Here is a 23750-nt window from a genome sequence, read left to right on the forward strand (position 1 = left end):
TGAAGGCAGGCTCAGTGTTGCTGGGGGTCAGCCCACTGTGCTGACTGGTGCCAGCCTGGGCCAGGGCAGCCACTCAGGAGGGCTGGGCCTAGCTGTGTGTATGCATGCGAATGCCTCCCACACCTGTGTGGAGCCAGCCAGCCTCCTGTGTGGGCTGCTGGGGCAGATGTGCAGAATGGGCAAAGGGTGGACATGTCCTCTGCACTGGCCACTGGATGTGGGGGCAGCTGGATGGGGGACACCAGGCCCCTGGTTCCCCTAGACCCTCTGAAGTTGAATGGGAATGGCCTTTGGGCCAGACTGAAGCAGGGTTGAGATAGGCTAGCTGAGATCGTAGTGGGGTGGGAGGACCCCATGGCAGAGTGGGGGAGAGAAGGGTTGGGGAGAGCCACAGGGCATCGAGGAGGCGCATAGACATGACAAGAGCATGGAGGGATGTCTCCGTAGCAGCTGTCTATTGAGAGCCATCCCTCGTTCTAGGTACAGCACTCTGCACGTTGCCAACAAGCCCCAAAGGTTGTACAGATGTCCTTTAGATAAAGGCCCTGGGCTCAATGCCATGAGGTTACAGGGTACTCAGTTCTATGCTGTCCAACTCCGAGGCTTAGCTGGACCCTTGTCCTAGTAGTTCAGGGGCATGGGCTGGACGCCCGACAGCCAGGGGCCATCGCCTTCAGTCTGACCCAGTCAGTGAGGAAGCTGTGGCCCGAGCTTGCATAGCAGCGGCCCCGCCCCTGCAGCCCTGACCTTCAGGGAACACACTGGCCCTTATCTGCAACGTGACAGCATTCACTTTCGTGTCCATTGTGTCCCTCTTGCAAACAGGCCATGTGGGGCAAGGGGACGGAAGGAGAGCATGAAGCTTGTGTGTCGAGGGGTGCACAGGCCCCAGTTGCAGGCTTCCTCCAGCACTGCCCGTGGGCACCAGTAGTTAGTGTCTGGGCGGCAGGGTGGTTTGAAGTCTCTGGCTCCGTCAGAGGCTGAACACAGGCTCCTGGCCCCAGGCCTGGGTCTGGATTGAAGGCTAGTGCCCGGCCCCACCGTGGGCTTTGTAGTTTGGTCATCAGTCCTCAGGGCTAGCGTGGGTCTCCCGGTCTGTTGGCAGCAGGTGTGACGAGTCCTGCTCAGTGGCCAGAGCGGTCCAGCAGCATAAAGAGCAGCCCCAGCAGCATGAGTGGCGTGAAGATGAGCAACAGGCCCAGGAGCTCCAGGGCTAGCAGGCCCAGCAGTACTAGGCGGCGGGTGCAGGGCCCTCGTTCCCGCAAGGCCCAGAGCCGGGCACCCAGCCAGGGCGGGCAGGGTAGGAAGGGAAGGCAGCCCTGGCCGCCCACAGGCCCTGCCAGGAAGCGTAGCCGGTAGCGGTGCTCTAGGGAGGCCCAGGGCCCAGGGCCCCGGTGGGGAGGAGCAGGGGGTGTAGGGGGCCGTGGGCCCTGAGGCCCATCTGCCCACAGCAGTTCCTCCTGCAGCTGGCAGATTTCCCACTCAGGCATGGGCGTCTTCTGGCGACACAGTGGGCAGCACACCTGGCCCTGGTGGGCACTGGAGGCTGTGCCTAGCAGCTGGTGCAGGCAGCCCACACACAGGCCATGGCCACAGTTGAGCAGAGCCAGGTGGTGCTCACCGGGCCCATAGGGCTCTGTGCAGATGGGGCATTCCTCCTCCCCCCACTCTCCTGCCTGCTCCCCATCCTCCTCTTCCCCTACTTGCCCAGCCCAGGGGCAGGCAGTGGCCATGGCTGTGGCCCCAAGCAGGGGCTCACTGTCTAGAGCCCCAGCGCCCTGGGGGTTCCCAAGAACCCTGCTGTCCAACTCTTTGTCTGCCAGCACTTGGCACAGGGAGGCCAGGCATCCAGGGCCCAGAGGGGCTGCAGCAGGGCTGGTGAGGCCAGAGCTGAGGTCATGGGGGCCATAAGCGGGGGCCGTGGGACAGGAATCCAGATTCGTGGGTGGGGTCCCCAGGGTGGCGACTAGGGTGGTTGGAGCTGTGAAGGTCAGTGTGGCCCTCTGGGCACGAGCAGAGTCTGGCACTGACCTGGAGGCAGCCGCAGCCTGGTCCCAGCTCCCAGCTCCTGCCTCACCTGGGGAAGTCCACGTCACTTGGACCCCAGCGCTGGTGGGAGTTCTGGGCAGCTCCCGTGCCCACGGGTGCCCATGGGTGCCGTCTCCACTGAATCTGCCCCCGCCCACCTATGTTCCTCACTGACGGATGGACTCCTGGGAGCTGCCTTGTGGGTAAACCAGCCTGCCTGACTCCTCCTACAGGAATTCCCCTGAGGACAATGAAGGCCCCTCCCAGGGGTGGGATGACTGAGGCCTGCTGCCGCCTTCCCTCACCATTGGGGCAGCTACTGGGTGAGGAGTGAAGGCCTGGTCAGGACTGGCCCTTCCTCCCCGGGCCCACTTATGGCCACCCCCTGCTCCACAGAGCTGGGGCACAGCGTGTATACGATGTGGGCAAACAGCTGGCTTCACAGTAGAATCACACCCCTGAGTACTGATGGGAGAAGAGATGGCTGATCGTGGCTGGCTGTGCCCATCTGGGCGTGCTGTGGGCCCACCCACCCCGAGGCACCAAGGAGCTCACAAGGAAGAGGTCAGAAACGGCCACGCAGAGCCCACAATTTATTACTGAGGCTTTCCAAGATGGAGGCAGGGAGAGCCTGTGCTGGCTGGGGGCCTCCTCCCCCTGGGGCTCTGGTCCTTGCTGACCTCCAGCCTGAGCCCAAGCCATGCACTTTGTGGCAGGGCACACAGATGTGGCACAGGGTGACTGGGAACCTGCGGTCTCCTAAGGCAAAGAGCGGTGGCGTGTGGCACTCCTCAAGACCCCGTCCCACCTCCTAAGGCTCCCCAGGCTCCCGGGTCCTTTCTCAGCCACTGTCCTGTGCAGGGGGGGAACCCAGGGACTACCCTGACCAGGACCCAAGTTGGGGCCAGTGGGAAAGGCGAGAGGTAGGCTGGAACCCTGGACAGGGGCAGGGTCGGGTGGTGAATGGGCAGTGGTGTGTCAGGGCTGAGTAGAGGACCCCAGGCTGACTGGAGTGCAAGGTTGCACAGGGGACAAGTTGGGAGGTGATGGTGTGCCCCCCCCCCCCCCAGAGAGCAGTGGCTAGAGTGGCTGAGGTCAGCAGGAAAACTCTTCAGGCCCATGTCTCACTCTGGAAGCGCAGTGTCCGCTGGAGTCTGGCAAGGTAGTTAGCGGCATCAGGGCCAGAGAGCCCCCCCTCCTCCTGGAAGATGGATGCTAGGGCTTCCGACACATCTGCTGGCATGCACTTGGCGTTGCTGGAGGAACAGGCCAGATGGGCTCAGTGTGGCTGGGACCCCCCTTAGGGCTGGCTCCCACCCCACCCAGCAGCCCAGGCTCACCCTGCCAGATAGAAGTAGGCGCCCTGGCGGTCCAGCAGGTCCCACACCAATGGCCCGAGCTCGCGGAGCCGGTGCTGCACATATATCTTCCGCTCCTATGGGGAGGTGGCAGGGCATTGGAGGTGGAGGTGACCTGCATCCTGGCCCCTGCCCTCCCAGCATACTCACCTGCTCCCGGGAGAAGGCTGTGAAGAGCATCAGGCACCCCTTCCTCTCCAGCTGCAGCCACTCCGCCTCCCAGTAGAAGTCCTGGTCCCGCCAGCGGCAGCCGAAGAACAAAAAGTTTCCTAGGGGAACACAAGGTGGCCTCAAGGCTTGGCCGAGTCAACCCCAGCTGCCATCCTGCCCTGGGTCCAGCACGCTCACCAGTCTGATCCCGGGCCACTCGTTCCTGGATGGCTGCTCGGAAAGGGGCCACGCCGGTGCCAGGGCCCACCATAATGACAGGTGTGTCTGGTGTCTCTGGGAAGGTCAGGCCCCCCGGCCGCACCCACAGGGGCACATAGACAGGTCCTGCGGCAGGAGATGGGAGGCATGAAGAGGCTCCAAAGACCAGGCACCAGCCCAGGACTGGCCATGGTACACAGGGGAGAGCAGAGGCCCGGGACCCAGTCCTCCATCCCCTCCCTCCTGAAAGCAGGGGTCACCTTGCCCAGGATCCAGAGACGCCAGCCAGGAGGAGCAGAGGCCCCGGCGAGGCTCCTTGAGGCGGGTCTGGTACTGTACCACAGCCACGAGGATCTGCAGCCTCAAGGGATGAGCCTGGGGGAGGGGATGGTGGGTGCCCTGCTCCACTGGGCCATCCCTGCCAGCCACCCAAGCTCCAGGTTCCACCCACTTCACTCTGGGGTGGTCCCAGATGAGGAGTAGATGTTGAGGGCGACCTCCTGACCTTTACACCATGCCCAGCAGTCCCAGGCCCCACACCCCTGAGGCTGGCCCTGGGTACTGTCCCCACAGGCCCTCACCAGCAGAGAAGAGGCGATGGAGAAGGCCCGTGGGCGGATCAGGGGGATGAGGTCCAGGAGGTAGTCTGCGGGGATGGCTCCTGCCGTGTGCGGGAAGTCACACAACACCTGGGCAAGATAGCCAGCATGGCCACACAAGGCTGAGACTCAGGGCCCTGGGCCTGCCCGCACCTGCCCACACTTGCTCACACCTCCAGGATGGTCCTTCGAGGCCGGTTGCAGTACGAGTACAGCTCCTCCTGACCTTGGGGGGAACTGAGCTGCAGCAGCTTCTCCCGCTCCAGCTCATGGGGAGACAGACAGGCCAGGAGCTCGAAGAAGGAGCGGCGGGGCACGCTGGCAATGTCCAGGTAGTGGGCCACCAGGTGCCTCACCGAGCAGGGCTGGGGGAGTTGCGCAGGGCAGGGCACGCCTGTAGGAGGTGGCAGGGACATGGGCAGGGCTGGGCATGCCCGCAGGCCACCGGGCCCCGACCCTCGGGGACTCACCTGGCCCTTGGGCCCCCTCCATCCCTTCCCCCACTCCTCCCCAGGGCTCACCTGGCTCCCGGGGCTGCAGGGTGAAGTACTGGTCGGGGTCCAGGCCCAGTGCCTGGCAGAACCGCCCGAGGTCGCTGGCCCGGTTCTCGGGCTGGATTAGCACCACATCACCTGCTGCAAAGCTGTGTGGGAAAGCCACTGGGAAGAGTGAGAAGGGAGTGGGCAGGGCACCGAGTTCCTAGGGTGGCTGCACAGGGAAGGATGGCGGGGCTGGGGGTCCCTGGATGCAGTCTCCCCGCTGCCTGGCCCGCACCCCTCCACCCTGCTGGGTACACTCTCTCCAGCTTTGGGGGAGGACCGGCCAAGCCCCTGGCCATGGCCTCCGGCCCCCCGGCCCCTCGGCATCTCAGGCCCCTCACCTGAGCCCGGACCCCGTGATGTCAAACTCGATCAGCCGAACATCTTGGAAGTGTGAGGGGCCAGTGACCCTCTGGTTGGTGACCATGGGTGCCAGGAAGGGCTGCCGCTCTGAAGGGGGGCCTTGAGGATCTGTGCTAGCCCCATGCTGCTCCTCAGAGCACGTCCTGGGAGCCTCCAGAAGGAAGTGCAGGGTGAACGTGGAGGGCAAACTGTGGAGAGGGCACACTGGGTCAGGCTGCCAGCTCCGCAGCCGGGCCGCTCTGCTGTGCGTGTGGCCCACACTCACGGGACTCCGGTGGGGATCACGCCAAGGTCAGGGGGCACGGGGTACAGCCACAGCACCTTCTCCCACAGATCGTGCAGCCAGGGGTCCACAGCTGCATCAGGCCTGGGGAGAGAGCACGTGTGCGCTAGCCCATGGGGCCCTGTTTGTGGCTGGACCCCACAGGAGGGCACCCCCTCATGCCACTCACCCCAGCTCGTGCTGGTCATCGCCCAGGCACAGAGGTAGGAGGGCACTGCCCCCAAGCTGCAGCAGCCGACGGTACAGCTTCTTGGCCACAAAGTTGAACCTTGGGGTGGTGGGGGGGAGAGAAAGGCTTGGGCAGGCTGCATCCCTGGGCTGGAGGACAGTGAAGGGGAGGCAGCCCACGCCAGATCCTGGGCCTTGCCAGACCGCTCCTCCCAGGGACCGTGGTCAGCAAGAGGGCTCCCACCCACCCTCGGGCCTGTGTGCGTACCAAGCATGTGTGTGTACCAAGCATGTGTCTCTGTGGGGGCACAGAACAAAACTCCCCAGGAGAGGTGTCACACTGCCACCCATTCCCTGTCCTTCTCCCACTGGCCTGGCTTTGTAGGTGGTGGCCCCTGCACCAGACCTGATGACACACATACCCCCATTGCTTCCTTAAGAAATCACACAAAGCAAGACTACTCTTTGCTTAGAACGTAGATTTGTCCTGAAAATTGGAGAGAAAACAAAGCCGAGGTGGCCACACAACCACACCCGGGGATGTAGTGGTGGTGGGGGACTGGGGGTCCTTTTGTGCTCCTGGCTGGTTCCCACTGCATGCTCTCTGTGCCCTTAGTAAGCCCAAGTATCTCCTGGCTACATGAACGTAAACGTGGGCAAAGAGCCAGTCGGCTTTTGCTGCCCCAGGTCACATGTTCTCTGACGCTGCATGAGACCCCAGACACCCAGCTCCAGACATCACCTCCTGCTCTGGAAGGCACCTTGGGTCCACTCCTGAGTTTGGGCCGCACTTTGCCGGCCTGCCAGCCGTCTGTCTATGCTCTGCCTACCCTGCAAACCCCGATGCTCCCTGGTGGTCCCCTCAGAAGCAGGACGCACAGCCCGGCCACGGCCCAAGGTCTAGCAGAAGCCCCCGGGGCTGAGTCACCTGTCCCTCTACCAGAACGCTTTGTGCTCAAGCCCAAGGCCAGGCCTTGCAGGCCAGAAGCTCTCCCACCCCTACTCACTTGGCATAAGAGGAGTCCCCGAGGCCCAAGACAGCGAAGTCCATCTGACAGAGGGAGGTTGATGGCAGGTTCTTCCGGAATATGAACCTCCAGAAGTTCTACAGCCAGAAGAAACCAAGTTTGAGGTGGCAGCACCACTGGGGTCCCAGGTTGGGGGAGAAAATTATAAATAAGAAAGTTGTGGACAGCCCTGGTGGTGCAGCGGTTTAGCGCCGCCTGCAGCCTGGGGTGTGATCCTGGAGACCCGGGATCGAGTCCCGCATCGAGCTTCCTGCATGGAGCCTGCTTCTCCCTCTGCCTGTGTCTCTGCCTCTCTCTCGCTCTCTCTGAATGAATAAATAAATCTTTATAAGAAAAAAAAAAAAGGAAAGAAAGAAAGTTGCCCCAGGGGCCCCTGGATAGCTCAGTCAGTTGAGTGTCTGATGGTTTCAGCTCAGGTTGTGATCTCAGGGTCATGGAATTGAGCCCCACACCATGCTGAGCTTGAGTCTGCTTAAGTCTCTCTCTCTCTCAAATAAATAAATCTTAAGAAAGCAAGCAAGCAAGCTGTCCTAGAGAACGTGGCGCTCCACCCCTCCTTGGGCAGTGGGCTGGGAAAGAAGGCTGCGGAGTTGATGTGGGGAGGCCACCACTGACACCTGTCCCACAGCTCTCCCCTCCCTGGGGTGGGGGAAATACCAGCTCCTGCTTGGGTCTCCCCAAGGGATGGCCTCCGCCTTCACACTGAGTCCTGTGTCCTGAAGGCCAGCAGCTCCTCTGGGGCCCTAGTCTCACCCCATAGGTGGGAGGTGGTTTCTCTCCTGGCCCTGAGCCCCCACCAGGCAGTGTTGCACTCGCTGCTTTCCCCCCCGTCACCGTGCTGGCTGAAGACCTCTAGCTGTGCCCTTCCCCAGGGCACTGTCACCCCCACACATCTGGCCATCCTTGAGGCCTTATCCCCAGTCCCCCAAAGTCACAGCCCGGTGCCTGACCTTTCCACCCAGGGGCCCTCATGGAGCATGTCCTAGGCGGCGCTGGGCCCCAGCCTCCAGAAGCACTTTTCCAACACGGTTCTCCATCACCTTCAGCCCGTGACAACCTGAGTGCCATCCAGGACATTAGCTGTACACCGCCTTCTCTCTGTTTTAGATCTCTATAGACAGGGGCCCTGTCGGGGTGCTGCTTTGCCCCCTCGCCACCCTAGGACTGTGCTGCTTCAGCCACCGCTGGGGACACTTGCCCCCCCTCCAGGGACCCCTGCGCACTCCCCCTGCAGAGGCCAGTGATGGTACTTCCCACCACTCTTCGGCTGCAAATGCCCGGGTCCACCCTTCACAGTGACTGGCAGGTTGTTTCCACAGGGAGCTGCCTTCCCAAGGAGCTTGAGGCCTTGCCCAAGCCGGTCCAGCCCGGCCACTGGTGCCGAGAAGCCAGTGTCCCTGTGTCCTGCTCTGTCCCCAAGAGCTGCAAGCCAGCACATCGTGCCTTGGCTGGAGCCTTCCCTTCTAGGTGGGCCCCTCCCGCCCCAGGACGATCTCTCCCCACTCCATGGCCCACATGTGAAGGTTACAGTTCTGAAAATGATCTCGGGTTTTGATTTGATTTGTTTCCTAGAACATTTTTTACCAGACTTGCCAGGATGTTTCAACGTCACTCTCATCTTTTCAAATTTTCCCAAGCATTTCCTCTGCTTCTGGCTTCATGCTGTTTTGTGTTCTTGTCCCATGGGTGCCAAGTTCTGGGGGGCCTGCTCCGTCCCTGCTCCCCCAGGTTATATCTGGGTTTCTTGCAGTGGTGTCTTTCTGAGGCTGTGGTGGTTCTTTGTGGCCTATTTGTAGTTAAGAAGCTGACGGGAAACCATGAGCTCAGGCCTGTCACCCACATAGGTCTTCCAGCCAGGATCCTGCCGGGTCTTCCACTCTGGTGACTTCCTTGCCCTACAGAGGGGTCCCCTCTGTGCAGCTGGTCACTAAACCGGGTCTTCAGCAGGCGTCATGCCCCTTCCTCCATGTCCCTGGGACCTCAGTCTGCAGCTTCTCCAAGGAGCCTCCAGGCCCTGCTCTGGTTGGGGAGGGCCCCCTGCTGACCACTCCCATGGTGGTGTCTATGCCTGTAGTCATCCGGGGATGACCTTCGCCCCCTCCTGCTGACATCCAGCCTGTACCCCAGCCCAGCTCACCTCAGCAAACTCTGTCTCCTCTCCCCTCCCAGGCCCTGTGTCCTGGGCACCCACCCTTCTGCATCTGATCCCCTCACATTTGCCTCCTCTCCTGTGCCTCTTCCTGTCTAGGGAGACCCCTCCTGACTGTGCTAGGGTCTCAGCCCCAGGTGTCCTACTCTGTCCCTACAGTGACCTTGCTCTTTAATCTTAAGCCTCTGGCTGCCCCTGTGCTCTGCACCTCCCCTCCCAGTATATAACAGCTCTCTCTTATCTTAGTAATACTTTCTTTCCAACCCCTTAGCCCCATTCACAGCCAGAATCTTTTTTTTTTTTTGGGTAAGTTCCACACTGGGCACGGAGCTTGAATTCAAGACCCTGAGGCTGTGACCTCAGCTGAGATCAAGTTGGACGCCTAATGGACTGAGTCCGCCAGGCACCAGTTGGTTCAATGCAGATTTTCTACACTCACTCACTGGTTGAGCCTGTGACCCTCTTCACTCCCTGTGAGTTACTGAAACTGTTTTCCCCACGGTCACGATCACAGTCCCTTTGTTGATAAACCTGACTAGTGCCGCTCATGCCTTCTCTCACTTCATTTCTGTGCAGATTTGGGTGCTGCAAACCTTCTTCTCACAAGTCACTTCTGTGCCCCTGACCCTCTTGACTGTGTGGGGGCCGCTTTCCTGCCCTGTCCTCCTCCACCTCTCACGGCCTTGGTGCTCAGGGCACCTTGTCCCAGGAGAAGGTGTGTCCTGGCTCACGCCTCACCCAAGATCCTTGCTAGATCTCCACACAAACCTGCATCTCCACCTGGACAACTTCTAGCACTTGGCCTTCCTGGTCCCTCTGTGCACGGAACTGCCATCCATTCTGGTCCTCCAGCCTGAACCTGATTCCATGCTCTCTGGGTTCTACCTAACATCTCAGGAACACGTCTATTTTTCCACTGCCTGACATCATCCTGGCTCAGGCCACCAGCCTACTGCCCGCAGGGTGCATCCTCTGGGGTTCTTGCTCTCCTGTACCCTGCCCTCCCCATTAGCAAGTGGCAGTTTTGCTGGAATACAAATGTGCCTGAATCACCCAGTGGATTGCATGGCTCCTCACCTCGAGTCGTCCACCTTACTGTGGCTACTGGGCTGCTTGGAGCCAGGCCTGGCCTCCTGCATCCCATCTCTCCTCCCACCCTCGTGCTCTCCTTGGCACTGTCACACTGAAATGCTTCCTGGTCTTCCCAGATGTAGTCTTTCTCCTCTGCACAGGCCAGCCCCACTTCCCCCTCAAGACTTAGCCCTACAAGCCTTCCTTCCAGAAAGCTCTCCCTAAGGCCCCAGGTTGGGCTAGAAAGTTTGTATTAATGCCCCATGGCATCTGGCACTTTCCCTGGCAGCATGTATCTCCTAGTATCGTAACTGCCTGTGAAAATTGTTGCTTTTGCTCTATTGTGAGCTCCACGAGGACAGAAATAGGTTCATGGCTGGATGCCCAGCCCTAGATCACGCTTGGAATACAGTGTATGCTCAAGAATGTTGAAGGAACTGAAGAATGTTCTGGTAAAGTCCTGGTTTTGAAATACACACATAGACCACCTGATCCATACACAGCCCTGGAGAAAATATTAAAGGTTAAAATGCAGAAGAAGGCTACTTGGTGCCCGTGAAGAGTTTATTAGAGAGGACAGCTAAAGCCTCCAGCTCCACCCCAGGACACCCTTCCACATTCAAAGCTGACAGCACCTATGGGAGGGCAACTGTTTATTGTGCTTATGGGACACTCGGGCAACGATAGGACAGTGAGGGTCCAGGGCAGCAATCTGAGCTCCACAAAGGAGCCAGCCTTACCTTCATGTTGTCGGGGGGTTCTCCTTGGCCTGCAGTTGCACAAACAAATACCACCAGGGGCTCATTAATCAGATTCACCTCAATGAAAAGACACACATGTAAGGCCTCAGGCTGTAAGGACCAGGCCCCCTCGCCACCACTCAGGCTGCTGGAGCAAGAGGCCTAAACCTGCTCGGTCAGGGTCCACCCCCACCCCCCTGCCCACTCGTTGCCGACCCCGGCTTCCCGCGCCCTAAGTCCACCATGAAGGCAGGGCCCGCTGTCGGCTAGGATGCGGCGCCCTGACGCCCCAGGCCAGCTGGGTCTGCACGCCGGGGCCGCGGGGGCCCTCACCACCGAGTACGAGTCCAGGGCCTGCACGCGGCAGTCGAGCCGCCGGCGCCGAGCGTCGCGGCCCAGCCTCTCAGCCACATCCTGAGCCGTGCCGGTCTGGCTGCCGAAGAGCACCAGAAGCCCCGGGCTCGGCATCTGGGCGCGCCCGGAGAGCCCTGCACCCGGGAACTCAAACGGCCGGCAGGTCCCGCCAGCCCCGGCAGCCGGATCCGCGGGGACTTCCGACTTCTGGCGGCGTCCGGAAGTGACGCACTCAGGACGCGCCCCGCTGGGCATGGCGTCCGAGGAAGGCTGGCGTCCGCTAGCGGCCGGTACTGGGTCCCGGACCGGGGCCGGGGTGTTGGCGCCACGCCAGGGCCGAAGGCGGGGACAGGCAGAACCACTCGCCGTGTCCTGCTCGCCGCAGCAGCGACGGCGGCAGGTGCCGGCGAGGCCCGCGGGGAGAGGAGGAGCAGTCCCGTGGGTGAGACGCTCGGCCGGGCCGCGGCCCGCGCTAAACCGGCGCGATGCTCTTCTCCCTCCGGGAGCTGGTGCAGTGGCTGGGCTTCGCCACCTTCGAGATCTTCGTGCACCTGCTGGCCCTGTTGGTGTTCTCTGTGCTGCTGGCGCTGCGGGTGGACGGCCTGGCCCCTGGCCTCTCGTGGTGGAACGTGTTCGTGCCCTTCTTCGCCGCTGATGGGCTCAGCACCTACTTCACCACCATCGTGTCTGTACGCCTCTTCCAGGACGGAGAGAAGCGGTTGGCTGTGCTCCGCCTCTTCTGGGTCCTCACGGTTCTTAGCCTCAAGTTTGTCTTCGAGATGTTGTTGTGCCAGAAGCTGGTAGAACAGACTCGGGAACTCTGGTTTGGCTTGATCACGTCTCCGGTCTTCATTCTTCTGCAGCTGCTCATGATCCGTGCCTGTAGGGTCAACTAACCTCGCAGAAAGGCGGGAGAAAGAACTCTGGATAGCTTGGATGCTGGACCCCGAGCTGAGGCCCTAAAGGGGCCTTCCACCGTACCAAAGGAGAAGTCTGGGTCTGAAAGCAAAGCCAGCTGCTGCTCTGGCGAGTGCTCAATTTTCTCTATACCAATCGTCTAAAATTGTTCCCTCAGCAAAGCTAAAAAGAGCAGCCTTGATCCTTAAAATGTATTTCTTGTTATTTCATGTTTTGAATAGGTAATCACGAGTTGAGATCCTGAGAAGGACCCCACACCAGACAGTACAGAATTCCTTTGACAGTTGGAAGCTACATATACTTAAAATGTCCTGATGGGCTCAGAGTATTTTCCTGGATCTTGGGGAAGTACTCCATATGCAAAAGCTGCAAAGCTGGACTTGGGGATTTCCTCTGCCCAGCAGCACTAACCCAAGAGCTCACTGCCCCATCTATCCAGACAAGACTTACCTAGATGCTTGAGCTCTAAAAAATGTAAACAAGCTTGTGTCTCCTCCCCTGAGCCACTGGGGAGGATGGCCCCTTCTTCATTCCAGCCCAGGCAGACGGGAGTATGTTGAATAAGCATGATTGGGACCCTATTTGGAGATCTGTTGCCTGAAGGAACTTTGTTTATAAAGCACTGCTTGGCTTCATATCCCAGCTGATTGCATTGTCCACAACCTTTCCACCACCTTGTGGCCAGCACTGTTAGCACACCTGAGACAGATTGAGGCCTCCCTAAAAAAGGGACTGAGGAACAGCTCTGATGCTCCTAGGCTGGGACCCGCAAATGGTTTTGGCCCACGTTTGTGGGCCTGGAGACTTTTTTTTTCCCCCTAGGGTCTTTAATGCCAGTTAGGTGCCAAATGAGAATGTCTGCTGAGATAAAAATAAAATAAGAATGTTTTGCTGAGATGTGTAGTGGTTGCCTGACCTCTTGAGGGTGAAATCCGATGAATGCTGGATGTTCCCCCCATGCATCACGTAGCTGGTTCCAGAGTTGATTGTAGGAGACTGGAATGCACTAGAACTTCACTGGTGGGTGGGGGCGTTCCCTCAGAGAAGCTTGTCTTCCTTCCTGGGGAGCTGGGGTGAAGCAGCATAGGGTTGAGGACCTGCTGAATAGTTTGTGTGACTTCAGAACCTTGTCTTCCTGCCAGTGCATGGTCTTTATAGGCCGTGCTGTAGAGCAGGGGTCACAAACTATGGCCTGAGGCATGTTTTTGTACTGCCCATTTGCTGAGAGTGATTTTTACATTTTCAAGGGGTTATAAAAATGAAGAGCGTGTGACAATGTGAATATGGTCTGCAGTGTGCAGGGTCATTCAAAGTTGGCCTTTTGGGTCAGATCATTTTTTGATGGGCGGGGAGGGGAGTGCTGTTCTGAGCATAGTATAAACGTTTAATAGTGTCTCTGGCCTGTACTCACTAGATGCCAGTAGCACCCCTCGCTTGTGACAACCAGAAGTGTCTCCATACATTAGTAAGTCTGGGGAATGAAACTCCCTGGTGAGACTTGCTAAGATAAAATGTTTACTGTCTGGCCTTTTACAGAACAGAATTGCAGACCTTTATTTTAGTGAAGCAGCTTTGTGACCCTCTACCTAAAATGGATACTGCATGCCTGGGATGCTTGAGTTGGAGACTGGTCTGGTTTGTCCCATAGCCACAGTGATGTTTTCTGCCCAGGATTGGCATAATTTGTGTCAAAGCCTGATAGAAGCTCAATATTGTAAGTGGGTTTTCTTTTCTTTTCTCTTTTTAAAAATTTACTTGTAATTCTCTTTTTAAAAATTTACTTGTAATCCTTACAGCCATGTCAGGGCTCAAACTCAGGACTCTGAGGTCAAGAGTCCCATGCTTTTCTGAGCCAGTTAGGTGCCCTAAGAGTGGGTTTTCTTCTAATGTTACTTTTATTTTATTTTATTCATTTATTTTTTTTAATTTTTATTTATTTATGATAGTCACACACGGGGGGAGGGGGGACAGAGAGAGAGAGAGAGAGGCAGAGACATAGGCAGAGGGAGAAGCAGGCTCCATGCACCGGGAGCCCGACGTGGGATTCGATCCTGGGTCTCCAGGATCGTGCCCTGGGCCAAAGGCAGGTGCCAAACCGCTGCGCCACCCAGGGATCCCTGTTACTTTTATTTTTAAGGATTTTATTTATTCATGAGAAAGAGAGGGAAAGAGGCAGAGACACAGGCAGAAGCAGGCTTCTCGCAGGGAGCCTGATGTGGGACTCAATCCCTGGACCCCCCAGGGATCATGCCCTGAGCCGAAGGGAGACGCCCAACCACTAAGTCACCCAGGCAGGCCCTGCCCCTAATGTTACTTCCATGCTTTGTTGTGTACTGTTTTATTCTGTAGTTCACAATTGAGTGATACTGTTGCTATAGAAGTGATGAGCATAAGCAGGCTTAGTGTCCCTTGGAGAGGCTGAATGCAGTTTATTTTCTCAGCTTAACAGAGTGGAAAGGAGTAGGTCAGTATGAAAGTGGTGGTAGTGCTGACCACCTTGGGACCCAGAAGCTGAGAAAGGCACCCCAGGTTGAAACCTGTCCCCATCTACACAGAGCCCTGGTGTCCTTGGAGCGAGTGCCGTGACTGAGCAAGTGCTGAGTGCAGGGCAGGTGAGGGAAATGCAGTGTCCTTCCCCCCGATTTCTCCCTTGGCTCTGCTGCGCCTCAAAGAGTGTTGTGGATGCTGTGCAGCCCTCAACTGGGAGTGAGCTTTTTCATGGCATGTGGGCAAGGAAGCCGAACCCTTAAGGTCCCTGGCACCCCTACTAGCCTTCGGATGGGGGAAGTAGTGTGGGGAGGCAACAGGGTGTAATGCCCAGCCTGCGTTGGAGAGCTGTGTGCGAGGACCTTTCCCTGTACCTCCTCACAGCTCCTGTACTCCTGTCCCTGCTCCGTGGGCCCTGGATGGCAAAGTGTGGGCTGGGGCTTCTCCCACTTGCGGGCGCCACGGAGTGAGGTCTGCGGCTGGCAAAAGCTAGGGGTGCCGGAGAAACCAATTCCTCACACAGGGTGGGGCGCCAGCATTGGCCAAGTCTTGCAGGGGACCTAGGAGCACAGGTGGATGGTCCCTGAACCAGCGGGGACAACTTTCCCGCCCTGGGCAGGCCCTTCTCTCACTGAGTTCTGAGCGTAAGGAGCAGACGGACTGGCTACTGGCATGACGAGCAGGGACCGAACCCAGCTGAAGTCACCCACCAAGCTAGGCCCGGGGGTGGGGGGGTGTCCGGCGGGGACTGACGGTCTGGAAGCCCCCCACCCACGAGGCTCTGCCCTCCGGCCACCGCAGGCCAATGGCGCAGAGGCGGAAGTGTGGCCACCAATGAGCCGCGCGGGGGCCGGGGGCGTGCCCCGGAGGGCCTTCCCCAATGGGAACCGGTTCTCGTGACCGGCGGTCTCAGGCGAGGCCCGGGCTGCAGTAGGTGGAGCCCCGGGCGCGGGGCGGGTCCGAGCCGGCCCCGCCCCCAGGGACGGCGCTCGGGGGCGTGGCCGCGGCGCGAAGGCCGGAGGCAGGCGGCGACTGCAGTTCCCGGCGCGCGTTGCCTCTGGCGCCCGCTCCGCAGCATGGCTGGCCTCGGGCGGCCGGGCCCGGGGCCCCGCGCTGCGCTGCCCGCCTGGAAGCGGGAGATCTTGGAGCGGAAGCGCGCCAAGCTGGCCGCCTTAGCCGGGGGCGCGGCGCCGGAGACCGGGGCCGAGGCGGGCGTGGCGGAGCCCTCGGGGCCGGCGGCCGAGCGGCTGGTGCTGGCCGAGAGCCTGGGCCCGCTGCGCGAGAACCCATTCATGCGTCTGGAGTCGGAGCGGCGGCGCGGGGCGCGGCGCGGCGGGGGTGCGGGGCCCGCGGGGGCGCGGCCCGTGCCGCAGCTGCTCGAACTGTACCGCCGTGTGCCCGGCGTGCGCACCTTCCACGCCGACAACATCCTCATCATCGAGTCGGCTCCCGGCTTCCCGCCCGCCAGCCCAGGTGCGGGCCCCGGCCCAGCCGCCCGCATCCGCGCCGCCGAGGTGCTGGTGTACGAGGCACCGCCGCCGCCCGGGCGCGTCAGCCGCCTGCTCCAGAAGTTCGACGCCCCGGCCGCGCCGCCTCGCCGGGGGAGCCCAGAGGGCGGCCGCCCCCCGCCCCCGCCCCAGCCGCCTCCGGCGCCGCCCGCTCCCGGCCCAGCCACCCCGCGCGTGGGCGAGCGCGCCGCCTGCTTCGAGCGCCGCGGTCCAGGGCCCAGGGCGCGGCGCGGCGACTTCCTACAGAAGACCGGCAGCAACTCCTTCACCGTCCACCCTCGGGGCCTGCACCACAGCGCTGGCCCTCACCCACCCGGCAAGGGGCCTGCTGCCCCCGAGGCCCGAGCCGGCGCTGCCAACGGCCTCGCAGGCTCCGCACCTGGGCCGGGCGAATGGAAGCCAAAGGTGGAGTCGGGGGAACCCCCGGTCCACCCGTCCCCCAGCCCTGGGACCCCCAGTGCCACTCCAGCCGCGTCCCTGGCCTTGCCCACGTCCAACCCTGCTAGTGCCACTCCCAGCCAGCGCCAGTGGGTCGCCGCAGCCACCAGCACCAATGACTCCTTTGAGATAAGGCCAGCCTGCAAGCCAGACATGGATAGGATCCCTGCTGGGGACCTCCAGGCCCGGGCCCTGGCCAGCCTCCGCATGAACTCTCGAAACTCCTTTGTGTTCATCCCTAAGCGCAAGGCCTCTGCGCAAACCTCTCTTGAAGGGAGGCAGGCCCGGGGGCTGCCAGAGAGAGAGGTTGACTGGGCCTCCCAAAGCCTGGAGCTTGAAGCCCAGCTGGTGCCTGAAAGGTATAATGTGCCTGCGGGAGGGAGGAGCCCCTTGGGGGTCGAGGAGGGGGCCTGCCCCAGGCCAGCTACTGCCCTCATAGACCAGGCTGTTAGGCAGCAGAGGCTGTCCTCACCATCCCTGGGTCTGTCAGCTGCTGCCGAAGCTAAGCCTGCCCAGGGCCTTGGGGTTCCCAGCTTGGCCAAGAACAGCAGGGAGCCTGGGAGGCCAGGGTTGCCTGTTACCTTCATTGATGAGGTGGACTCGGACGACGAGGTCCCCCAAGAAGCCAAACTGCCCTGCTCGGGAGCTGGTGGGCCTCCTTGGTACCACAGGCACTCCACTGGGGCTGGACACCCATCAGGGCTCCAACCGAGAAGTGGGAACACCTTCACCGTGGTGCCCAAGAGGAAGCCAGGGCCCCTGCAAGCTAATGGGGAGCCCGGGCCACAGGAAGCTGTGGAGGAGGAGGCAAGCCATCCGGCAGACTCCCCAGCCACCCCCGGGACTGCCCTGAAGAAGCGCTATCCCACCGTGCATGAGATTGAGGTGATTGGTGGCTACCTGGCTCTAGAGAAGTCCTGCCTCACCAAGGCTGGCTCCTCGAGAAAGAAGGTTGGTGAGGGGAGCAGGGGGGAGATCCACTGGCTGGGAGGGAGAGAAGAATGACCGGTCACAGGGCTGTGGGTCTAGCATGTGCCTGGTTCCTAGGACACCTGGCTTGGCTGGAGGATGGCTTAGGGGATGGCTTCTATGTGGACCAGAGAAGTCCCTGGACTGGGTGGACAAGCAAGCTCCAAGAGGGGCTGAGCTGCAGCAGTGGGGTGAGGGGGCTGGTCTAGGCTCCCATACAGCCCTAATGAACCACAAGGGACAGCTTGCTTAAGATGTACTTCAGAAGGCTGGGGGAGAGGGTCAGTTCAGCTAGCACCACGGCTGCCTTTTTGTTCTTGCAGCTCCATCTGGAATTGGTGGGGCAGAACTGTCTCCTCGTGGGTCTAGCTGGGAGAAATAGTTCCGGGCCTGTTGGTTCCACCCTGGCCCTGGCTCTGAGAGTGTAGCCTGGTCTGGTCCCCTGGAGTCCTGGCCCACAAAGGTGGCAGGTGCGAGGACAGAAGTGGGAAGGCGCGGGATGCCTCCTGATTTGGGTGTGGTCAGATCCCTACCCCACTGTTGGCCTAGGGGTGCAATACTGGGAACCACTTAGTGGGGGCCTCTCAACTTCCCAGAAGGCATTCTGGCCTGGAGCTCAGTCAGCCATGACTGGCTTCATGCAAGTGTTATTGAACTCCAAGCATGTGTCAGGCCTGGGGTGTGGTGCTGGAAGCAGTGAGAGACCCAGGTGCAGGACCAGGAGCCCTGCTGGAGCCTTAATCCCCAGCTGCCCAGTGGCCTAGAACCCTCTGGGTACAAGAAAACGTTCCTCATGTTCTTCCTCGTCATCGCAGCACCTGTGTCTGGCCCAGGGGTAAATCCCAAGGTCAGCCCCAATGACCCCCACCAGTGGGCATCAGGCAGATGTGCCTCCCCTTGCAACTGAGATGGCACATAATAGACTTCTCCGTTGGCTCATCCTGGAAGCTACTTTTGCCACTACCCTCAGTTTCGTTGGGGCGGTTGGGGTGGTGATGTGCTTTGTGTGGCTGAAGCCCCCTTCACTGGGGCCTGTTAGTTGTCTAATCATGTGAGCCCCCTCCTTCCTCTCTTTGCGTGGGTTGGCCTTGCTCTGCCCTTTCCCCGAGTGTCATCGCCCCCCCCTCCTGCCAGCTCCATCTGCTCAGACAGGCGTCCACGCCCAACTGCCTTGGTATTTCCGGTGGGCCCAACTGGCCTGCCTGACCTTGGCTCACCCTCTCTTTAGTGCTATGGGCCACCACCCTCCCACCCTTGCTCCTGCTATGATCATCAGCCCCACCTCCCCGCTCCCTGACTGTTGGTTCTGAACTGGGAAGCAGTGTCTTTCTATACTGGCCCCGAGAAGTGGAAGTGATAACAGCCCTCCACTTTGTAGATGAGGAACCTGCAGGACCTCATGAGCTTGGGGCTCTGAGAATCAACTACTACTTTCTGTTCGGGGAGCCTGTGCTCCTCCCTCCCCCAGTTTGGGAGAGCGGTGGGGGTCATTGTGGCAGGGTTGGGGTGAGAAGGGCAGGAGAAAGTGATGGGAAGAGGCAGGCCCTTCCTGGGGAGCGGGGGAGGGGTGCAGCTCAGACCAACCTGGCCCTGGTCTCTGTGCCAGCCTTAGGGAGCTGGGGGTCCAGATGGATTTCCTGGCAAGGCCTGGTGGCCTAGCTAGGGCCCTGCCTGAGCGGTGCCACCTATTGGAGGTGTCTCCTGGCTGGTGAGCGCTGCCCCACCCCCTGTACCAGCTGCCCTGCCCACGAAAAGCCAGAACGCATGTTGCGCGGGATGAGGCCTGCCCTTCAGAGCAATCTGCTGGTTTGGGCTGTGCCCTGTGCTTTGTTCCCTGGGCATCCCTCCTGCCAGTCCTCACCCTCACCCAGACCACTGCAGCCAGACTCCCGCTCAGCCCCTTCCTGACGGGGACTCAGTAGACTGTCAATTCAGCAGGACCTTGGGGCTGCCACTCACCTTGACCCCCGCACGCTGGCCAGCCAGGATAGTGGTGGGAGGTGGTGGGACCTTTCCCCAGGGGCAGGTGAGGGATGGCTCTCCCGGGCAGTGGGATTCAGGGCAGCCTGACCCTGAACTGGCAGGTCAGTGTAGGCTGTCGAGCCCTTGCTGGGCCTTGGGGGGCAATAACCCTGTCCGGGTGTAGGGGCACCCAGCCAGACGGGGGGGGGGTGCCCCACGTGGTTATGTCTTGGCAGAATCGCAGGTGTCCTCTCTGTCCGTCCCTGACAATGCCGTGGTGGCTGGGGGCACTGTCCCGTGCCCTCCTCACCTGCCTCCCACAGGGTTGCTGGGCTGGTGTCATGGGCCTCTCCCCTTTGTGAGGTGCCACCTGGCCAGGCTCCAGCTCGTCTGGTGACTCCTGCCCCTCCCTTTTGCCCTCTTCCCCTGATGGTCCTCTGCCCAGCCTGAGTGTGTCAGTGTCCCCAGAGCTCCACCTGTGACACCCTAGGCCGTCTGCCCTCACCTTGGTATAAGTGCCACCCCAACACCCCAATTGTGCTGCCGGGCTCAGCCCTCAGCCTCACTGCGGTTCTCAGATCTGTGGTACAGCTGCCCTCAGGAGCCTCTGCTTCCACATCTGGCCTTCTGACCGCGGGCATGGAGCCCTGCACACTCCTGCCTCCCAGGGGTCCTCTGCCCTCCCCTCTCACCCTCCCTCCCCACTGCCCCAGCTCCTCCTGAGGTGCCTCCCTCCCGAAAGTGGACTTTCTAAAGCCAGATGCCACTGGAGCAGGCCTGGATCCCTCCCCGCCTAGCTTCCCCACTGGCAGAGGGGCTGCCCTGGGCTGCTGCTGCTCTTGATCTGGGGCTTTGGCAACAGCTGTGTGGAGTGGACCTATTGTCCCCCGGAGTGCAGACTGAGTGGGGGATGGGAGGAGGCAGGTATGAGCCAGGAGTGAGAGCAGGGCGGGTGCTCGCGGCCAGCGGGGGTGGGTTGAACCCAGCTCCCGGAGTAGAGTCCAGAGTGGACGCCCTCCAGTAACCCAAGCTGGGTGTGCGCGGGTAGGGCAGGGTGAGGGGGGCAAAGGGCCTGTGGGAGCTGGGAGGTATGCCAAGCCAGGAACCACCTGCCACTACACTTGGCGCAGCGGGCAAAGTCCTCTGGAGCCAGGTGTGTGCAAGTGTCGGCCCCCCAACCATGCCCGGCTCATCTGCCCCCGGGTCTAGAGGTGGCCACTCCATTTGTCACAGGGTGTCCTGTGACCCAGAAACCTGCAGCTCCAGAAACCTGTGCCCCCACCCCCAGGCTGTACAGTGTGGAGACTGAAGAGGTGGGATGTGGCCCCAGCCCGGGGCCCCAGCTGGGTGCAGACAGTGGCCTGTGAGCACCACCCCACCCCTGCCTGGGCAGGCCGTGCCAGGCTCAGTGCCCGTCCCGTGTGTGCCCAGCCCCCTCGGTCTCCCCGCTAGGAGCTGGTCATGTGGACTAATGAGGGCATGCTAATCTGGCTGGGCCCTGGCAGCTGGCCCTTCCTGTCTTCAGTGCTGGGGGATGGGCCTGGAGGGCTCAGGGTCGTTGAGGACAAGCCAGTACCCAGGGCTGATGGAAAGCCCTGTTCAGTGTAGGGCCTGGGGGCAGGGGCGAGGGGTGGGGGCAGGGCAGGTGGAGGGACCTGTGCCTTTGCCCTTCCTGTGGCAGGGACAGGTACTCTGCTCTTGCTTTTGCCTTACTCAGGTGGTCTGCACCTGTGTGCTCCTGTCCGTGACCACTGTGTGCGCAGCGGTTGGGATGAGGCCTGGGCCTGAGCTGTGCCCAGCAGAGTCTGTGTGTGAGCCACACTGAGATGGGGAAGCCAGGAGCTAGGTAGCTGGGTGGGGATGCCCTTGGCCATGTGTGCACTCGCGGCTGTGGGAGAAGTGTGATAGGGTGACCTGAGCATGTGCCCTTGCTTCTGGACACTGGCTCAGGCTGGCATTGCCCCCTGAAGCCCGTGCTGGGGGTCCCTCTGCTGTCCCTGGGCCCCATGGTTCTTTGCCAGGGGGCCCAGCTCCCGACTCCAGCTCCTTCCAGGGGAGGAGAGGGAACCTGAGCTGGCCACTGGTGTCCTGTGCTCAGGAGTTTAATGTTTCGAGCTCCCGTAGGGCTGGTCCCATCTGCTGCAGGCTGGTGGCTCTCATATTCATTACCAACCTGACGGGCCTGGCTGAGTCCTGCCGGGCGAGCCTGGTGGGCCTGGAACTCTCGCAGGGAGTGGAGTCCTAGGTCAGGGAGGGTGAGGGTCGAGCTTCAGTGACCCTGCTTCCTCTCAAACCCAGCAGCATGGTCTGGGACCTGAGGCTGTTGGGAGAGGAGAGAATCTGCTCAGGCATGAAATTCTGCAGCCTGTGGAGGGGGCAGCATGGACAAGGGCCAGATGGGTGGTTCAGGTGGCAGGGCAGGCTCACCACAAGCCCCTCTGGGTGCAGCTTTGCTCTGATTCCAACTAGTCTGTGAAATAGGGGGCTTGGATGTGCCAGCCCACCTGCTTTGTCACCTCCTGCAAGCCCCAGGGGCCCGGCCTTGGGTGTGCTGGTCCTTGCCTAGCAGCGAGGTCGTACTGTGCAGGTGGCATCATTCAGGTGGCTAGCAAGCCAAGGTGTGAACCAAGACCTGGAGGGAGGCCCCAGCCAGTAACAGGAACTGCTGGTAGCAGGGAAGGCAGGGTCTCCAAGTATGTGGGTGCCCCCACAGTAGTTTCATCTGGACCCTGCTCCTGCTGGAGGGTGACCAGGTGGGAGGAGATGTGGCTGGTGCTCTCCTGTGAAGGCAGTCCTTCTATGGGAGCTGCCATAGAAGCTTCTGGAGACCCTGAGACTTTGGGCTCCTGCTGCTGGCTGCGGTCTGGTCCCTGGGAGAGGTAGGTAACTGTGGGTGACTTGACCCTGGACCTGGATGGGGTCTGGGATGCAGGTGTTTGGACACACTGGGTTGCCGTGGGCATCCAGACCCAATCTAATGGTGTCCCTCTGGCCATGTGCCTGCAGGGTCCAGGTAAGGGCATTGTCTGCTGAGGGCTGGCTCCCGCAGGGTTGGTGGCACGTTCTGCTATGTGCCAGGGCCTCGAGTCCTCTCCTGTGTTCTTTGGGGTCCCTGCCTGGCTTAGCCCGGCTCAAGTGCTGCTGGTGGCCCAACAGCAGGACCCCGCTGATGTGCCTCCTGCCCGCAGATGAAGATCTCCTTCAATGACAAGCGATTGCAGACCACGTTTGAGTACCCTCCTGAGAACTCCCTGGTGCAGGAGGAGGAGTCTGAGGCCCAGGAGGAGGCGGAGGAGGAGGAGGAGGAAGAGGAAGAGGAAGAAGAGTTGTCCAGCTCAGATGGGGCGGCAGTGGAAAAGCCCTTTGCGCTCTTCCTGCCCCGGGCCACTTTTGTGAACAGTGTGGGGCCTGAGAGCCCTCGCCTGCCGGACGGCAGCTCAGGTGAGTACCCATCTGTGGGAACAGGTGGCCCAGTGGGTAGCCTGGGCCGCACATCCACACACGTGCCTCTTCGCTCGCAGGCCTGTCCAGCTACACTCCAAAGCATTCCGTGGCCTTTAATAAATGGCAGGAGCAGACACTGGAGCAGGCTCCACGTGAGGTAGAGCCCACACCAAAGGAGGTCATGGTGAGCAGGGGTGGGGTGGGATGGAAGGGCAAGTTCCCGAGGGATGGGGCAGGGAGAGGTTCTCTAACGCCTGGGTGAGCCCCATGGGCGTTCTCTGTGTTCTTCTCTCCCAGCTCACCCCGGCCAGTCACAATGATCTCTCAGACTTCCGTAGTGAGCCAGCTCTCTACTTCTGACCCCGGCCCTGCCAGGATGGCCAAGGCTGAGCCCTGGGAACCGGGCAGTGCCCAGGAGCCCTGCCCTTGTGCTGCAACCCCCTTCTGCCCTGCCAGGCTCTGCCCTGCCATATCCCACCCTCCTTTCCTGGGGCCTCACAACTGTGCTAGTGCTCGGCCTGAGCCTAGGGCACGGGGGCACTCCTGATGCTCTTGGGGGTGGCCCTGATTTGGGGGCACTGCCTGTGGAGGGTGGACAGGGTCCTGCTGGACACCACGCCCAGTAGTGTCCGGTATCTGTGAGGGGCTAGCTTGGCTGCCTGTCCTCTGGGAACTCCAGTCCTTCCAGCCCACACCCCCAACAGCCGACCTCAGCCCACCCCCTTTGTGATGAATGGCAAGTCTTTTTTTGCCTTTGATGATGGACTCAATAAATAGCACTGGACAAGGCGCCTCTGCCTTCCGTGTGGTCCTTGGCCTGAGCAGCAGGGAGCAGGGGTGGGGTCTGTGCGGCTCCATTAAGGCCCTGGCAGCAGGGAGGAGGGGACAGGAGGCTGCCTAGGATGTCTGCCCCTCCACATTGCAGTCCTGGTGGTCCAGGTGTTCAGTCTCGCAGCCCCACTCGCCCTGCTTCCC

General features: G+C 60.9%; 4 protein-coding genes across 7 annotated transcripts; 2 read left to right on the forward strand and 2 right to left on the reverse strand.

Moving 5' to 3' along the window:
* Positions 1-433: 433 nt before the first annotated feature.
* LOC102153893 (RING finger protein 224-like) lies at positions 434-2588 on the reverse strand. Its single transcript, XM_038548678.1, has one exon. It carries the CDS (start codon positions 1731-1733, stop codon positions 1125-1127), a length of 609 nt encoding a protein of 202 aa, XP_038404606.1. The 5' UTR covers positions 1734-2588; the 3' UTR covers positions 434-1124.
* A 3-nt stretch (positions 2589-2591) lies between these two features.
* Positions 2592-11268, reverse strand: NDOR1 (NADPH dependent diflavin oxidoreductase 1). Of its 4 annotated transcripts, XM_038548674.1 has the most exons (16): positions 10696-10929; positions 8320-10460; positions 7686-7792; positions 6715-6812; positions 5709-5807; positions 5522-5623; positions 5235-5444; positions 4876-4997; positions 4528-4748; positions 4337-4444; positions 4016-4130; positions 3735-3881; positions 3537-3655; positions 3369-3463; positions 3157-3284; positions 2592-2787 (listed from the first exon to the last, which is right to left on the reverse strand). In XM_038548674.1, the coding sequence occupies exons 4-16, from the start codon at positions 6756-6758 to the stop codon at positions 2594-2596; spliced, it is 1704 nt and encodes a 567-aa protein (XP_038404602.1). In that variant the 5' UTR covers positions 6759-6812; positions 7686-7792; positions 8320-10460; positions 10696-10929; the 3' UTR covers positions 2592-2593. The 4 variants fall into 4 exon arrangements, with proteins under 4 accessions (XP_038404602.1, XP_038404600.1, XP_038404601.1 ...); XM_038548672.1 differs by lacking the exons at positions 7686-7792; positions 8320-10460 and adding an exon at positions 11029-11268 and having other exon boundaries at positions 10696-10773; XM_038548673.1 differs by lacking the exons at positions 7686-7792; positions 8320-10460 and adding an exon at positions 11029-11137 and having other exon boundaries at positions 10696-10724.
* Positions 11269-11270: 2 nt separating this feature from the next.
* TMEM203 (transmembrane protein 203) lies at positions 11271-12862 on the forward strand. The gene has a single exon (XM_038548679.1). The coding sequence runs from the start codon at positions 11535-11537 to the stop codon at positions 11943-11945; it is 411 nt and encodes a 136-aa protein (XP_038404607.1). The 5' UTR covers positions 11271-11534; the 3' UTR covers positions 11946-12862.
* Positions 12863-15513: 2651 nt separating this feature from the next.
* On the forward strand, positions 15514-23564 carry TPRN (taperin). The gene is made up of 4 exons (XM_038548670.1): positions 15514-17351; positions 22520-22772; positions 22853-22959; positions 23073-23564. Exons 1-4 carry the CDS (start codon positions 15531-15533, stop codon positions 23133-23135), a joined length of 2244 nt encoding a protein of 747 aa, XP_038404598.1. The 5' UTR covers positions 15514-15530; the 3' UTR covers positions 23136-23564.
* The last annotated feature ends 186 nt before the right edge of the window (positions 23565-23750 follow it).

This window comes from Canis lupus, chromosome 9 (genome assembly GCF_011100685.1).
Source record: "Canis lupus familiaris isolate Mischka breed German Shepherd chromosome 9, alternate assembly UU_Cfam_GSD_1.0, whole genome shotgun sequence".
Lineage (NCBI taxonomy): Eukaryota > Metazoa > Chordata > Mammalia > Carnivora > Canidae > Canis > Canis lupus.

Excerpts from the sequence above, each read along its gene's own strand:
- LOC102153893 (XM_038548678.1), bottom strand. The coding sequence starts at position 1,733 with ATGGCCACTGCCTGCCCCTGGGCTGGGCAAGTAGGGGAAGAGGAGGAT.
- NDOR1 (XM_038548672.1), bottom strand. The coding sequence starts at position 11,163 with ATGCCGAGCCCGGGGCTTCTGGTGCTCTTCGGCAGCCAGACCGGCACG. Across the intron at positions 3,656-3,734 it reads AGTGGCCCGGGATCAGACTG|GAAACTTTTTGTTCTTCGGC; the intron begins GTGAGCGTGCTG and ends GTGTTCCCCTAG. Across the intron at positions 3,285-3,368 it reads GCCTACTTCTATCTGGCAGG|CAACGCCAAGTGCATGCCAG; the intron begins GTGAGCCTGGGC and ends CTGTTCCTCCAG.
- TPRN (XM_038548670.1), top strand. The coding sequence starts at position 15,531 with ATGGCTGGCCTCGGGCGGCCGGGCCCGGGGCCCCGCGCTGCGCTGCCC. Across the intron at positions 17,352-22,519 it reads CTGGCTCCTCGAGAAAGAAG|ATGAAGATCTCCTTCAATGA; the intron begins GTTGGTGAGGGG and ends TCCTGCCCGCAG. Across the intron at positions 22,960-23,072 it reads CCACACCAAAGGAGGTCATG|CTCACCCCGGCCAGTCACAA; the intron begins GTGAGCAGGGGT and ends CTTCTCTCCCAG.
- TMEM203 (XM_038548679.1), top strand. The coding sequence starts at position 11,535 with ATGCTCTTCTCCCTCCGGGAGCTGGTGCAGTGGCTGGGCTTCGCCACC.